Below are 16,497 nucleotides of genomic sequence, written 5' to 3'. Positions count from 1 at the left end.
AGAGGCATGGAACCAACAAGTTACCTACATGCAATGCAAATACTAGATGCCTAAATTCCCAACGCCAGTTGTATATCTGCACCCACCTTGTGCAAGCAATTCCCAAACCTGAAAGGAAAACTTATTTTGTCTGCATATCTCCTTTGCAACACCAGAGGTATGACACTAATTGGGTTGGGGGATCCAATTTAAATTGGCCTTAAGCAGCATCTGAAGCTCATGATACAGGAACCACGCTAAGGTTAAGTAGCTCTGCGTCTGGTCAGTACCTGGATGGGATCCCATTTTTATTGCATTTAGCTCCCTGGAGGAAAGGCAGGACGGAAATGAAATAAATAAATGCTGCAATTTGTTTTTATTTTATTTAAAACACCACTGCTATTCGTTTTTTGGTAAAGAGGTTTCCAATGCATTTCTATAAACAGTTTTGCTTTATAAAAGTCAACAATGAACAATATTCTTCCCTGGGTGCTATGTCAACTCCAAAACTGCAAAATGATGTCATAACAAAGCTATTATTACAAGTAAACAGTGCATTGCTGGAAATTATCCTTTACTACGTTGTAAGCCATCTCACACTTAAGATAAACTATTGTTTCTTTTCACTGTTCATCAAAGAGGCACTTATACTGAGGCCTTAGTTATCTGTTGATTAAAATATTGCTTAAAGGCTAGATGATGATTGATCAAGAAGGGGTGACAGAAGATCTACAGGTACATAGTTCATGACTTACGCATACTAAGGGTCGAACCATTCCTACTTTGTGTAGAAAACCAGCCACTGCTCAACTTCCTTTTAATCTTCCAAGTTGATGGCACTTCCCAATCTGACACGCAAAGCAGCGAGGGGCAAGTGAAAAGGAACAACAGAAGGCAGCAGGAGAGATGCTGTCTTCCTGCTGCATTTATTCTGCAGCCCTAACTACTTTATATTCCGTCTGGCCCAAGATGAGGTTTCCCAGTCAAGGGGGTGAGGGAAAAGATAAGCACCTCTGTTCCCAACTACAGTTACTTCCTTGTATATGGCTCCCTACCTTCAGTGCCACAGTCCCTCCAATGCATGACATTTCTCTCTTTCACAAATAACCAGTGCAATGGAGGGTAGGTGGGCTCTAACTCTTTTTGCCCCTCTCCCACAGTGGTCCCAATCCAGATCACTGCCTCCTATGTGCATGGGGGCGCCAGGGGAACATCCATTAGCTTCAAGTGCAAAAAGCAGGAGAGGGGGAGTCCAATCCAGACTGAGAGCATAGCGAGGGTTAAATTGCATATACCTCCCCACAATGCCACAGTCTTGATCGGGATCGGGGAGTGGCATGCTGGCTGTGGAAAGAAAAATAGCCATGGGTGGGATTTTGGCCATCAAGAGGCAAATACCTAATCAGGAATCCTATGTTTAGAACTAAGTGGCTAGTTAATGCTTTTAGCCTAAAAGGTTTAAACGGAAGAGGTACAGCAAATGGTTTGTTCGCGAAGTGCGTGTTATTTTTGTACAGGTGGCAGAAACTGAAGGAATAAGGAATTAGAAATTCCTGAAATAAAACTGAATAGAAAGGTGTGAATGGCTATTTTGGAACTTCTAAATGCTACACATCATTAGAGCTATGGATTTTCAAAGTTATACGTAAATATATTTGGATGGTTGCAACCTTTATTAAGACATCTTAAACTTGCTAATTTTCTACTACAATTTGGGGTTATTTAAAAATGCATTAGACTTTCACTGTAGCACTCAGAAGGGTTTTCCTTACCATGAAAAACCTAGCCGACCCTTAGTGTGACCATATTCATATTCATTTAACCATTTCATTTCTTGAGCTGTGTCACCTATAAATGGCAGCTTAGTAGGCTGCTTTTCACATGGCTGTTCATTTTCTCTAAAAACTGGTCTGTTTATACCTGAGTCACCTTCACTGAGTGCTTTCAAAAGAGGGTAAAGATTCCGAGTTGTCTTGGATTGCTCATCAATGATTTTCTTTGCATACTTCTGGAATTCCTGCTCCTTGAATAATAAAATACGTTCTTTTTGTCTGACATAGTCCGTCTCCGCTTGTTTCTCACGATCTTCTTTTAACTTTTTTTCGACCTGCATTGGAAGGGAGGAGGGAAATCTTAAATATATCCAACAATATTTTTATAATATATTAAAACTGAAACTATAAAGTTATAGATGTCCTGATTCCCTCAATAATAATAATAATAATAATAATAATAATAATAATAAGCGCACGACTGAAGCACTAGCTAGGATAAATGATATTGTGTGGGTGCAATCCTTGTTCTATAAAGTTAATAAACATTGTGAGTGGGACACAAGTACAGCATTAACTACCGAATGTAAAATTCAGCATTCTGAGAATCCCAGTTTAATCCAGTGAAACTAAGCTTTAAGTATCTGTAATGGCATTTGTCTATTTTCTTCCCTTCCTGCGCTCACGCGGTCTCTTTCATTCATTGCCACTGTTGTTAGCCGCTTGGGAGCAGGGGACCTGTCGGTGTTTGCCTATTTAAATATTTAAAATACCACCTACACTTCCAAAACATGGAATATCCCCCTCATCTGATTTTGGGAAATTCCCCCCCCCCTTCCTCTGGCAACGCCCCGGAAACCTACACTGTGCAGGACCCCCTATAACCCTCTGGAGAGGACTGGTGTGCAGAGGAGGGAGAGAGAGACAGAAGGAGACAGAGACGGAAAAAGAAAGAAAGAAAGAAAGAAAGAAAGAAAGAAAGAAAGAAAGAAAGAAAATACTTCTGTGAGTTTTCTGCTCATGATATTCAGGATTCAAGCCTCTGACTATTACACTACAGTGATGATCTTCCCGGTTTTCTTTGATTTCTGACAGTATGCAAAGTTCCTTTCTCTAAGGCATTTGTCATCTGGAGACAAAGGAAGCCTGTCTCTGGGACTTCATCCATTTGCAGGTGCAGAGGGCAGTTTTCTCACACAAGACTGCCCTCTCAAGCACTAAACAGAAATATACAAGTCATATTCCATTTCCGCCCTTTTTAAAGAAGTTTACTTTGTAAACTTAATGCCCATACTTACTATCTGCATGACATGGTAGTCTTGTAATTTTAAGTTTGCACAATGATTTCTATGTTTCTTGTCTTTCTCCAGTTCTTGGAAAATCCGATCTGCTTCTATTTGTCCACGAAGTATTTCTTGAGCCTCTAGTCTGTCCTGTTTTTCTTTCTCTTCTTTCCTTTTAATCTATAACAACACAATCCAGTTCTTATCCTGTGGTAGTGAAGCCTAATATCTGATGACTCTTTAACCTGCTACTAACATTAAGAGTTACATATATGCAATTCTGATATTCTGGGCAACCAATTTTTAAATACTTTTATGTATAAGCCAATCCCACTATTTTAAGGGAATTTGCTTTCATGAAAGCTGCTCAGGAACACAGTGCCTGTGTAAAAGAAGTCTATTTTTTGAGATGAAAGGTTGCATCCAACATTGTCCACTTGCACACTGAACTTCTGCTCTCTCAATGCAACTTCACCTTTCTCTCCCTCCCTTGTGGTCTTCCACATACCCTCAAAATCTGCTCTACATGGCTGCGGGATCCTCTGAAACCTATTATGCGGTGCACGGGGGAAGAGGTAAAAGTGAAATCCAGTTGTGCAAGCAGACTGCTGACCCAATGCTGGATTCCATCCCAACTGATAAATAAGAAATGGTGAAACAGAAAAGCATGCCTAATTTTATTTTTCTTACCACATTCATTCTGTGCTCTGTGATGGATTTCAGTTCAGCATTGTTCTTTTCTTCTTTTTCTTTGCGTTCTCTCTCCAGCTGTGCATCCGTCTCTGCAATGTCCCTAGCAATACGCTCATCCTCATCATCAGCCTCCTTTTTCATATGAGCCAGGAGGCGGCTAGTAATGTTGTCTCTGTGCTCCTCCATTAACCTGCAATGGTTCAGCCATAAGTGCCAAGATTCATCAACTGCGTGCTGTGAGGGGAGGCCTGGGGCATGCCTTGATTAAACTACCAAACTGGATAAAACCACACTCCTCTATGCCAATCAGAGGAAGGACATGATCTGTATCTCTACCCATCTCTGCCTGGTGCCAGACAGGTGGCGAGCTGGCTGCCAAGGAGCAATCAGGAGCCTTAAAACGCTCCCAGTTGTTCCTCGGTGAAGGAGGCTTGCTGTCAGCGATCTTCAGCTGATTGGTGGTGAAAGCAAAGTCACCAAGTTAACACAAAGTCAGCAAAGTTAACACAAGCAACAGCTGATTTACACACATCCAACTGGCGCACGACTGTGCACACGCACATCGCAGTGACCCGGATGTAGCTGGAAAAGGAGGAGGGCTTATGTGCACTCTGCCATTGCGTGTGATGACCCAGAATGCAAATCGGGAGTTGCCTATAAGTAAGTAAGTAAGTAAGTAAGTAAGTAAGTAAATCTGCACTAGTGTTCCTGACCTGTTGGTGCCTACCCAAAGTCAGCTTGCGGTCAGCATCAATCAGCTGACTAGTGTGCACTGGGGTCAGATGTAATATGGAGTTGCTGCTTGCCTGAAGTGGGCTTCACAACCTAGCTGGAATCTGCACTTGCAGCAAGCCCCAAACATAGTTTGCTGTAAGTGCAAGTATCTCTTTGAAGGGCCGGCTTGAATTGAAGCTGGTGACAGAAGAATATTTCTCTGTGGTTGCAGTTCAAGCGGCACCTGCGAAGAAATTCTAGTTTGCTTGGAGTCACTTGTGATGTCGGGTGACTGACACTTGTCAGAATGGCCCACAATACATCACCGAGGTAACTATCTGGCCCACTGGCTGTATCCTATTCCTCATCCATGCCTCTGTATAATATTCATCTCTTATACTGGTTCCTAGGCAGGTCTGCAGGCACATTTGTTTGTTTGACCGATTTGTATCCTGCCCTTCCACCCAGGGTAGCAGACACGGCAGTCTACAAAACAGTTTTAAAACATTATCTCAAATCAGTGATCTTACGGTTGGGAGATTGCTTGGCAACTCCATGTATGCTGCCTTGGATTCCGCGACGGAAGAAATGCAGGATGCAAATGTTATCAGTCAAATAAAATTTAAAAAAAAGAGTTTGCAGCAGAATAAAACTGAATCGAGAGTCCTTGGTCCCACAGAGCAGGATTCAACAAACAAGTCCTGCTAGCAGAGGCTTCTAAGAATCTTCATTATTGCAACAGGACTGCCCCCCATTCCCCTGAAATTGGCTCTGTTGGGACCAAGAAGAACCCCCAGAAGAATATGATGGTGAGGAGGGGGGATTGTTGTCAGGCAAGCGGAAATGCTGGCGCGGATGCAAGAACAGCCGCAGTGTTACATTCCTTTCATAATATCTCTGTGTGCGAGATGGGGTCTCTACTGTAATGCTAGAAAACTGTACCTTGTTTTATTTGGGTAATGTGTTTCCATTTCCCGCTCACATTCTGCCTACCTGTGCATTTCATCTTCTTTTGCTTTTCTCAGCTTAGCCATAGCCTGCTTTGCTTTATAATGTGCTCGGACTTTATCATCCTCTTCCTCTTCTTTTTGCTTCTCGATAGCCTTGAGAGTCACCTGGTCAGCAACATGTGCCTTTAAAAAAACACACGAAGAAACTCAGAATGCATGTTTTGTTTACCAAAATAAGTGTCGAGCAGAGCACACTATAGATAAGTCGACTGGCTGGAGGATAATTGGAGGAAGCCCTGCTGCCTCCTGCTGGTCAGGGTAGAAGGTGGATTTTTGTTTTTTGCTGATCCTTGGCTGGCCCTGCTTGACAAAAGACCCCAAACATCCTGTATCAAGGGCTTGGCCAGCTATCATCAGTGGGAGCACCACCAGGAGTAGCTCTCCAATGACCTGTGCCTTCACTGGGAAAACTGGGGCTGGAATGACACTTCTGCCCAATCCTAACTCTTTCCAGGTGCGTGATCGCAGAGGGGTGGTGCAGAATCTTTACATAAGGCTTCACTGCACTTGCACCAGTTAGGCCCGAGCTATGGAAGATGAGAGAAAAGATCATGAAGAATGTTATGTATTTATGCAAAGTACAGAGTTGGGAGAAGGAGATTTATAGGGATTTGTTCCTGTTTTCGACATCAAAGGAGCAAGAAGCGGTGGCGACAGTGCAAATATAAGACAGCATATTAATGTCATCTCGTGCAAACATGGGTAGCAGTGTTGGAGCTGTGTAGCTGTTATGGAGCTCTTGACACCCTGTCCTTGAAAAAGTGCACACCTTGTGGCTTGTATTGGTCCCGATGCAGACAACTCACTGCAAAAATATGACTGAACTCCAATTTTTGCACTGCTTACAAATCCCTGCCCTTTGTGCACCTAACTATAAGTCATTTCTGTCAAGTATGGAGACTATTGGCATTGTTTCATATGCGGGTTCCACAAAGATATCAACAGGTGATGAAACATGAATGGGAAATGCCCTTTAGATTTTGCCCAGAAGGGAGCTTTGTCAACAGGTGGTTTGACACTATAGCAGAGTTTTAGACTGCACCACCTTCACTAAAACAGTCGTATCTTGGTTTTTGAACAGTTTAGTTCTTGAACGTTTTGGCTCCCGAATGCCGCAAACCCAGAAGTGAGTGTTCCGGTTTGCAAAATATTTTTGTTTTTTTGTTTTTTTATAAAATATTTATTAGGGTTTTTTATAAAAGAAATACAAAGATAATAAACAGCATTGCTTTGTTATAACAAAATTTCATAACTTCTTTGGACTTCCTCACGTCTCCCGCTCCCACTTACATCGTTAATAATTTTTTTCAAGCAAATTATCATCTTATTTGCAAATTTATAACCACTCAATTCAATATAGTGTAACAATTCTCCAACAAATTTTTGTTTCTCTTAATCTCATTTATCATCAATTTCCGATCCAATTTAGTGATGGCCAATTATTTATAACCAAGCATCCTTATTAACATTCCTCTAAATCACAATATTTTTGTAGATAAATCTTAAATTTCTTCCAATCTTCTTCACGGTTTGCAAAATATTTTTGGAAGCTGAACATCCACCTGGCTTCTGTGGCTTTCGAATGGCTGCAGGAGCAGCCAATCAGAAGCCACACTTGGGTTTCTGAATGTTTCGGAAGTTGAACGGACTTACAGAACGGATCCCGTTCGACTTCCAAGGTATGATTGTCTTGCCAATATCCAATCTGCCATTGGGAATAGAGAGCACCATCATCTGTGTGAGCCTCACAGCTGTTGAATTAGCACATCCTTAACAATCACCTATCCAAACAAAATTGTGCATGGAGGCAGCCTCTCTCTCCTGACCTTTGAACTAAAGGCTCCCCTACAAAGTCATATCTGAAAAGCAATGACACAAGCTCTTGGCCTAAGCACCAGAAACCAACTTCCCCTCCGTTTGTCATAAGCAAGCCTGTGAGTAATTTGACTGGTAATTTGTCCAAGTTAAGCACCGAGTCAAAGTCCAGTGGAAACTGAAATGCGTTTTTTCAGATCCTAAGTTCCATACATTTGGCTACTAACACCCATTTCATACCTGATGCTCCTTTCTACGCCTGATTTTGTCTTCACGCTCCTCCTGCTCTTTCTGCAGCACTTCCTGCTGATTTAGCAGGACCTGCTCCTGAATCTCTGCCCTTTCCCTTTTGTCTTCCAGCCTGCTCAGTTCTGCTAGACGTTCATGCTCTTTTATCCTAAAACATAGAAAAGATTGGTCAATGAGCCATGTCTAAAGTTCCTCTACAATTGGCAGAAGTTCTGGATGCTCAAGAAGACTGGTACAGGTGGATTGCGGTTATTTGCAGGACTTCCTTTTTCTCTCTCTCTCAAAAGGTGTACCCCCACTTTTCAATCAAATTATCTCCAATACGATTTTTAAAACATTAAAACAGTTCGGAAAATTAAAAATCCTACTGGTGCCCTTGCTCCTCTGGCTGACAAGTAGGGGCTAGGGTAGCCTTCCTCTCAATTATTATTATTATTATATCATTATTTACTGAATTTATATACCGCCCTATACACAGAGGTCTCCCGAAATACTAAGGTGACAGTACTATTCAATGTTATGAGCCATATACATTCTCCCAATATTATTATTTATTGAATTTCTTTTTTTTTATAAATATTTATTAACAATTTTTGAATACAATACAAAAAAAGAAACAATATAACATGTATCTTAACATAATTTCTTGACTTCTTTGGACTTCCTCACATCTCCCGCTCCTGCGTTCCTCACACAAAAAAATTTTTTCCAGCAATTTATCGCCTTGTTTCCAATCTTATTATCTAATTTTCCCATGTTTTTTCTCTAATTTTAGATATCCTTTGTTCAAATCCTAAAAATTTAAATATAATCTAATAATTATCCAAAAATTTATCTTTTCTTAAATCTCACTTATCTTCATAACACCATCTAACTTAGTGGTGCCAGATTATTTATGATCTAGCATCCTTCTTATTATTTATTGAATTTCTATACCGCCCTACACCCGGGGGTCTCAGAGCGGTTCACAGAATAAAATCAAGATATAAAACCACAAGATACCTAATAAAAATAAAAACAACAACCCAATAGCCCCCCTCCCCACAACAACAACAAAAATGTTTTAAAAGGGCATAGGATGCAAATTTGATCAACCAAAGGCCTGGTTAAAAAGGAATGTTTTTGCATAGCATCAAAAGGTGTATAATGAAGGTGCCAGGCGAACTTCCTTGGGGAGAGCATTCCACAGACGGGGAGCCACTGCAGAGAAGGCCCCATTCTTGTGTTGCCATCCTCCAGACCTCTTGAGGAGGCACATGAAGGAGGGCCTCAGAAGATGATCTCAGGGTCCGGTAGGTTCTTATGGAAAGAGGCGGTCCTTGAGGTATTGCGGTCCTTAGCAGTTTAATTCTGAACTCTCAGATCAACTGGCAGTTGGAGCCAAGTGTTCTTTAATTTAAGGAGTGGGGGGAGGAAGGAACCAGGCAGAGGGCCTTCTCAGTGCTGGCGCCCACCCTGTGGAACGGCCTCCTATCAGATGTCAAGGAAATAAACAACTATCTGACTTTTAGAAGATATCTGAAGGCAGCCCCGTTTAGGGAGGTTTTTAATATTTGATGTTTCATTATGTTTTTCATCTGCTGGGAGCTGCCCAGAGCGGCTGGGGAAACCCAGCCAGATGGGCAGGGTATAAATAATAAATCATCATCATCACTGTCTGGCCAATGGTTGAGGCCAGACTGGCCTACAACTCGCCACTTGTATTCTTCCTAAAAGAGAAGAGATGCAACATCCCTGCAAAGGACCTTATTCTGTTGACTAGCAGCAGAGGCCTTCCCCTCACTTTCGGAGTCCCAGGGCAAATGGTACTTGGAGTACAACTTCCTTCCAGCAGTGAGAGGGAGTAAGGAGTTACAGCTGCCAATTCAGAACATGGTCCAATATGGTACGTTTTGGTTTCCTGCCCCATCCCCCAGCAAATGTTAAAACAGATCAGCTTCTATGTTGTTGCTTTATGGGGCAAATGTGCCACAAATGCCACATTTATTTTATTCTGTGGGCTTAAAAAAAAGAGCTCTTGCTAATTATATTTACTGTTCCAGTTGATCCTTGCTGAGTTGTACTCTCTTCCTACGGTTCTCTCTAATCTTTTCCTCCTCTTTTCGTACGGCTTTTTGACGTTCACGTTCTACTTCTTCATCTCTGCAGCGGTACAGGTTTTCTCTTACCTTTTTAAATTCAATCTGAGCATCTCTTTCTTTTAAGCATTCGGTAAGTAAGAGGGCTCTCTGCAAAATAAAATTGCAACGTTTGATAGGGATTCTTTTTATTGTTTTATTTAAACAACAAACAATATTTTAAAGCAATAAACGATGCACCAGTGATGTAAGTATTATACAAATGATGTTTCCCCTTAACAACAGTAGTTGACAATTTCTAATGTGTTAAGAGAGAGAACTCTAAAAGTTAAGTTACATTATACTTAATAACATGTGTGGGTTTATATTGTCTTGTGCTTTGTTATTCCAATATATTAACTCTATAAAATGATCATCTTCCTTTTCTAACTCTGACCATGTTTGTCGATCTTATCATATTTACAACATCTGATACCAGTTCTCTGCTGGTAAGCGTTTTTTCTTCTTTCCACTTAGGAAGCAACAGTCAATAAATTTATGACCATTTCTCTATTGTCTGTTAAAACACGATCCTTCACATACCCAAACAATATTGGGTATGTGGGTTCATTAGAAATGTATACCCTGCTGTAACATCAGTTTCTTTTACATACGTCAATCCAAAGAATCTTCATTTTGGGACAAGTCCAAAAAATATGATACATATCTGCATTTGTTGCTTTACATAACCAGCATATATTGCATGTTGTCCCAGATATATGGTTCAATCTTAATAGTGTAAAGTACTATTGAGATATAGGGACGTGGGTGGTGATGTGTCTAAACCACAGAGCCTAGCGCTTGCTGATCAGAAGGTCGGTGGTTTGAATCCCTGTGACGGGGTGAGCTCCCATTGCTTGGTCCCTTCTCCTGCCAACCTAGCAGTTCGAAAGCACGTCAAAGTGCAAGTAGATAAATAGGTATCGCTCTGGCGGGAAGGTAAACGGCGTTTCCGTGCGCTGCTCTGGTTCGCCAGAAGTGGCTTAGTCATGCTGGCCACATGACCCAGAAGCTGTACCCTGGCTCCCTTGACCAGTAAGGCAAGATGAGCGCCGCAACCCCAGAATCATCCATGACTGGACCTAGTGGTCAGGGGTCCCTTTACCTTTACCTTTTTACTACTGAGATATAAGTTTAAATGTTATATAATTAGAGAAGTTTGCCAACTCACAAGGTTGGTGGGGGGGGACCCATGAGCCTAAGTCACTTGGTTCATGCCACAAAGGTATAGGGATTGGAGCCGACATGGGAAAGCAGGTTGCTCTGATCTCTGGGTAGAGGCAGAGAGCAGGGTGCTGGCTCTGCTTGCTTCATCAAACAAGTTGACGGAGGAAAGCAAGTTTCTTTCAATTGGGGAAGGTCAAGTAAACAGGATGCTATCTCAGAGTTTCTTCAATAGCCTCGGAATCTGCTCCTGTCTGGGGCCTATACACATTAAGATGAGGTGGGGGGTGGCAGCCACTCCTAGACAGTTTGGATGTGACTGGCCTGCTTTGCAAAGAAAGGCATAAGCTGGTTCTCATGGCCTCACACAGAGCCATTACCTTCTTCCAATATTAATGATCTGTGTCAATGAAACCAGTTTATCAAATTTGTTAAGAGGGCTACCTGATAGCAGTTTTTTACTGATGAGAATGCTAGTCCCCCCCCCCATTGCTTATTGTATTAGACAATGTTTTCCCAGATATTCTTGGCTTCTTCTGACCCCAAGAAAAGCTTATTAACAGCCATTTTGATTGTGCCTATTTCCCTCATTTAATACAGCTTCTATGTTGAACATATCCCCCACATTAAAGTGAAATAATAATAATAATAATAAATGTTACATGGAAGTCTTTCACTCTCTCATTCTGATAGTACTGATAGAGTGTGGATTCCGCCACCGCCTCTTTTCGCTTCTGTGCTTCATACTTTGCTTCTTCCAGGTCAACCTTTCTTTTTTCTTCCTCATCCCTCTCCTGACGCTCTTTCTTGGCTTTCACTTTCGCTTGTGCCATACCCTGCAATGCAATATTTTATTCATTCATTCATTCATTCATTCATTCATTCATTCAATATTGTTGCAATCTGTCTGTCTCGAGAAAAAATGAAGTACACCTCTGGGAATGAAGTCAAACTGATGTGTTAGCAGCACCAAAGTGACCTCATCGGGGCACAAGCCTGGGCAGTGTGTATAGAGGTCCTGTGCTGCCCAGAGAACAAGATCCACCCCACCCCGCTTTCAGCCGAGCTGATTTGGTCCAAAGAAAAGCAGAGTGATATGATTGGCACCAGCTTGGCTGCAGGAGTTGCCAAAAAGAATCATACAAGGCACCAACCGTCTTAGGGACTGCGGGGTTTACTTCTTATCCTTTTCTTCTCCTGAAGATATCCCACAAGGCAGTAGAGGTTTAGGATCCGTTTTTTCCTTCTCCTAGATGGGCTACCTTCCCAGGTTAACAAGCCCCATCTGTCCTCACATCCCTCTATAGCACATATAGAAACTGCCTTCTTGACAACTGGACCCACTATTAGTCTCATCCATTCAATCCGCCAGAGCCTGTCTTTGCAAACCCTAACTCACCTAGGATTTGAGACCCATCAGCTACCCACACCTTGTTTATCCAGCCAGCTGAAGCCACTCCCAGGGAGTTGCTGCTGTCACAGATGAGAGCTGAGGACAGGGTGGGGACCAAAGGTGGATAAACTACCCCAGAAGGAGTACAACGCATATGCCACCAGAGGTACTACCCCTTCCCATAACCCTATGCACCCAACTTCTTTGCATGATGCATTGTAATAAAGTATTCAACTAAGATATTTGGTCTACAGTAGTAAACAGGCATTTGTTCATTTATAAACTACTATGAACTTCTTCTTTTTCATATAACCCACTGCTCTGGCACACGCATGCTGCACATTATGACACCATGCAAGGGACCCAATGTTTCAGATACAATGCCAATGTTGAGGATCAGAATGTTGTTGTTTAAACTAGCATCAATAACACTAATACTCAGCAGAATGAGCAGCAGAGAGCAAGGATCTGCCATCACCAGCCACTGCTGTTTTCGCCGGCTGGGCTGACTACTCCCCTATCCTTCACAGAGGCTTGTCCTGTGAGAAGGATCAGGACCATCTGATCTGAGGATGATGATATTGGGCGTCTATGAGCCATGAGCCTACCTGCTATGATGCCACAAAATGTTGGCAGATTTCATTTAGGCCCCAGGAGATGAAGGCCTCACCCAGTAAGGTCAACAACTTCTGGCTGCATTGCAGTCACTTCCAGGTAGGTTGGGTTGCCAGGCTATTTCTCAGGAGCCACCAACAAACAAACAAACAATGATCAGCCCATTTCCATCCAATCTGTTGATTTAAAAAACCTTGTACCTTTAAGATCGTGGTGCCTGAGTGTCTTTTCTTTAATCCTTGCCATATCCCATTTTCCTATTTTGTCAATTTTTTTTTAGTCTGTAAACCTGAGGGCAGGGGCTGTGTTATTTTTATCAATTTGTAAGCTCCTCTGGGAGATTTTCTGGTTGAGGAGTGGGTCCTATACATGTAAATAGTGCTCAACAGTCTGTATAGTAAATCACTGTTATTTTTTATCTACTGCAATATGAGTTGACCTGAAAAACTCATGGTTGAGGCAAGTTCTGAACGCAGGACTTCTCAGCTCAAACTATAAAATTATCATTATCATCATTATTATTTATTAAATCATCTGAAGATCACAGGGGTTTACAACATAAAAATACAAAATGAGAACACAAGATACCTAAATAAAAAACAAAATCAAACCAACAAGCTCCCCCCCACCCCCTGCAACTAACATATTTAAAACGCCATAGGATATTTAATCAGTCAAAGGCCTGGTTATAAAGAAACATTTTTGGCTGGCACCTAAAGATAAATAATGAAGGTGCAAGGCAAACCACTCTGGGGAGAGCATTCCACCAACAGGGAACCACTGCAGAAAAGGAACATTATTGTGTTGCCACCCTGCAGACCTTTCATGGAGAAGGCATAGGAAGAAGGGCACCAGAAGATGATCTCAGGGTCCAGGTAGGTTCATATGGAGAGAGGTGCCCCTTGAGGCATTGTGGTCCTAAACCATTTAAGGCTTTACAGCAATTTGAATAGGGCCAGGAAACTGATTGGCAGTCAGTACAGTCGGGCCAGGATTGTTGTTAAATGCTCAAGCCATCTTCCCACGGTGAGCAACCTGGCTGCCGAATTCTGCACCAGCTGAAATTTCTGAACCGTCTTCAGAGGCAGCCCCATGTATATCATGTTGCAGTAATCTATTGCTGATAAACACATATATTCTGATTTTACTGAAATACTTTTGACTGACCAACCCAGTAGAAAGAACAAGGATAGAAATACAACCAGGACTATCATAAACATTCCACAGGCACTGAAATGTATGTGTGTCACTTACGGCAATAGTGTTTTGCCAGTTTTTCACAAGTGCTTGAGACTTTAAGTGCAGATCTTTCCGCTCCTTCCTTTCAGCACGAATCCGGGCTGCTTCTCTTGCTGGGGCGGTGAGGCTATCGTGAATCCTCTCCCATTCTTTTTTGGGGAGTATAGTTATTTGGCGGAGATCTACTCCCACTGGAAGAAATATTCCCTCCACAACATCATCTTCGTTTGCTAGATATGAAAAAAAAAAATTCTGTCAAATGCCGTTCACTTTTAGAAGACAACTGAACACAGCCCTGTTTAGGGAAGCTTTTAATATTTGATGCATTACGGTATTTTAATATTTTGTTGGAAGCCACCCAGAGTGGCTGGGGAAGCCCAGCCAGGTGGGTGGGGTATAAATAAATAAATAAATAAATAAATACGACTCTTTCACCTTCTGGGCAAAATGATCATGCTTTCATACCAGGTTGAGATAGCAACCCTGGGCACGCTGTATGATGGAGACATCTTCACATTGCAACCCTAAAAACATGTTCATTCTCTGGTTTCAGTGAGAATGCTCCCATGTAAATGTTCATAGGATTAAAGTCTTATAGATCTGCTGAGATGCAAACACTTCAGAGTTCAGAGGGACTTATTCCCAGATAAATGACAATGGACAGGATTTGTCAAAATATTTGGGCCATTGGGTACATTTGTATTTTGGGAGGGCGCCATGGGCACCACCCTCTCTGGTAGCTTTTATTTGCCCTTCTCCAGCTCAATCATTCCTGCTACTTTCCCACCGGGGGTTCGAAGATAGCTACCCTCTCCTCCTCATGATGGGGTTTGTGGGTGCTCAGAGGCTTCACAGCTACCAAGGAAGTAAGTCCCCAATGGTGTCACTATGTCACACAGGTGACCCCAGCAATATAAGATTTCAGCCTTAGTCAACTTATGGATTCCTCATAGTGGAATAATAACCACAACATTGAGGACATTTCCCAGAGGCCATTGGCTATGTGAAGGAAGTTATGACCTGAAAACAGAAGTGGCAAAAGGTCCCTATCTAGGATTCTGTTATGAGACGCTAAGAGACTGTTAGGGAAATAAGCTATTTAAGATTTTCCCATACATCCCACCTTAAACTTATCACAGTTAAGGCCGCATAAATGAAAATGCTGATAGCGGGAAAGCAGCGCAAAAATGAAATGCTTAGAATATAAGCCAGAGTTCCTCCGAGGATAGGGAAGGCCCCACCTGGGTTAGTGGCAGCACCCAAATGACACGTAAGTATTATTTTCCTGCTAACTACAGCTTTTAAATTCAAACAGCAAAGCTGAAATCTCCATCTTCAGGGACAGCCCCATTTATTTATTCGCTTTGCATCCCCCAAAGATCTTGGGGCAGTTCACAGCACAAAAATCATAGCTGCCAACCTTCCCTTTTTTTGTGGGAATTTGCCTTATTTCAGCGCCGTTTCCCGCTGCTTCCCGCTGCTATCCTGGATTGTTAGATATCCTGTAGACTGTCCCCAGGACAGGTGAGGCTGCTGATCGCTTATTTTCAAATCTGAAAGTTGACAGCTATGGTCTTTAGCATATGCAACATGACAGCTATGGTCTTTAGCAGGGTGCAACAATCCGCCCAGCGCCCCCAAATTTAATTTCGTGTGCACAGCGCCGTTGAGAATGACAAGTGCCATCGTTGAGTCTGACAAGCGCCACCGTTGTGAATGACAAGCTGGCGTGGCGAGTCTTTGGTAAATGAGCTCACAAAGTCGAAAGTCCTTTAGTGAAACAGTAGGTATACATTTCGGTAATACCTAGGTAGATATGTATTTTGTTTTTCTAGCTTGATCAAAGTTATTTATTATTTCATATTTATTTCATAATAATAAATAAATAAATAACAGGCGAGGCTGCTGATCCCTTATTTTCAAGTCCGAAAGTTGACAGCTATGATAAAAATACCAAGACAAAAACACAAAATACATAATAATAATATTTCTTCAATTAAAATTTGTTTTCAACTCTGCACTGCCCATGTATGCCGTGTTGCAGCCACCTCTTGCAGACAAAACCCATCGATTCTGATTTCACCGAATCTCTTTTGTCTGACCAACAACCGAGAGAGGATAGAAAGACGGCGGAGAAAACTCGCCCCCCCCCCCGCCGCCAACCGCCCCGCATTTTGCCAGGGCGAAGGCGCCGAGCCTCATGAGGAGGCTCAAACTGGCAGCGGGTCCAGGCGCATCAACGGGGGACCACCGCCGCCCTCCTCCTCGGGCCCCCAAGCAGCGCCTCCTTCCCCTCACACGCACGCGTGGCTGGGCGCTCCTGCCCTCGGCGCTTCTTGTCCAGCACGGCCTGGCGGGCGGCGGCGGCGGCGGCCTCCATGGCGTGAGGCGACCCGCCGCCGACGCGACTCGGGGCCTTAGCGCGCGTGCGGCGGTTGCCAGGCAACGGCGGGC

The 16,497-nt window shown here is 42.7% G+C and overlaps 1 protein-coding gene across 2 annotated transcripts; it reads right to left on the bottom strand.

Annotated features, from left to right (window-relative positions):
• Positions 1 to 330: 330 nt before the first annotated feature.
• Positions 331 to 16,489, bottom strand: CFAP210 (cilia and flagella associated protein 210). Of its 2 annotated transcripts, none has more exons than XM_081881526.1 (9): positions 16,348 to 16,489; positions 14,059 to 14,273; positions 11,459 to 11,632; positions 9,550 to 9,743; positions 7,507 to 7,663; positions 5,435 to 5,574; positions 3,725 to 3,917; positions 3,050 to 3,214; positions 331 to 2,086 (listed from the first exon to the last, which is right to left on the bottom strand). In XM_081881526.1, exons 1-9 carry the CDS (start codon positions 16,421 to 16,423, stop codon positions 1,748 to 1,750), a joined length of 1,653 nt encoding a protein of 550 aa, XP_081737652.1. In that variant the 5' UTR covers positions 16,424 to 16,489; the 3' UTR covers positions 331 to 1,747. The 2 variants fall into 2 exon arrangements, with proteins under 2 accessions (XP_081737652.1, XP_081737651.1); XM_081881525.1 differs by having other exon boundaries at positions 16,342 to 16,458.
• Positions 16,490 to 16,497: the final 8 nt, after the last annotated feature.

Source organism: Podarcis erhardii, assembly GCF_964252035.2.
Source record: "Podarcis erhardii genome assembly, chromosome: 1".
NCBI classification, from domain to species: Eukaryota; Metazoa; Chordata; class Lepidosauria; order Squamata; family Lacertidae; genus Podarcis; species Podarcis erhardii.
The sequence above is the reverse complement of the archived record's forward strand: the minus strand, read 5'-3'. Positions and strand labels throughout refer to the sequence as shown.

What these genes read in the sequence shown, in the direction of transcription:
- CFAP210 (XM_081881525.1), bottom strand. Translation starts at nt 16,423, where the DNA reads ATGGAGGCCGCCGCCGCCGCCGCCCGCCAGGCCGTGCTGGACAAGAAG. An exon ending in ACTGGCAAAACACTATTGCC is followed by an intron (nt 11,633 to 14,058) that starts GTAAGTGACACA and finishes ATTGCATTGCAG; the next exon opens with GGTATGGCACAAGCGAAAGT. An exon ending in AAAGAAGATGAAATGCACAG is followed by an intron (nt 3,918 to 5,434) that starts GTAGGCAGAATG and finishes GAACCATTGCAG; the next exon opens with GTTAATGGAGGAGCACAGAG.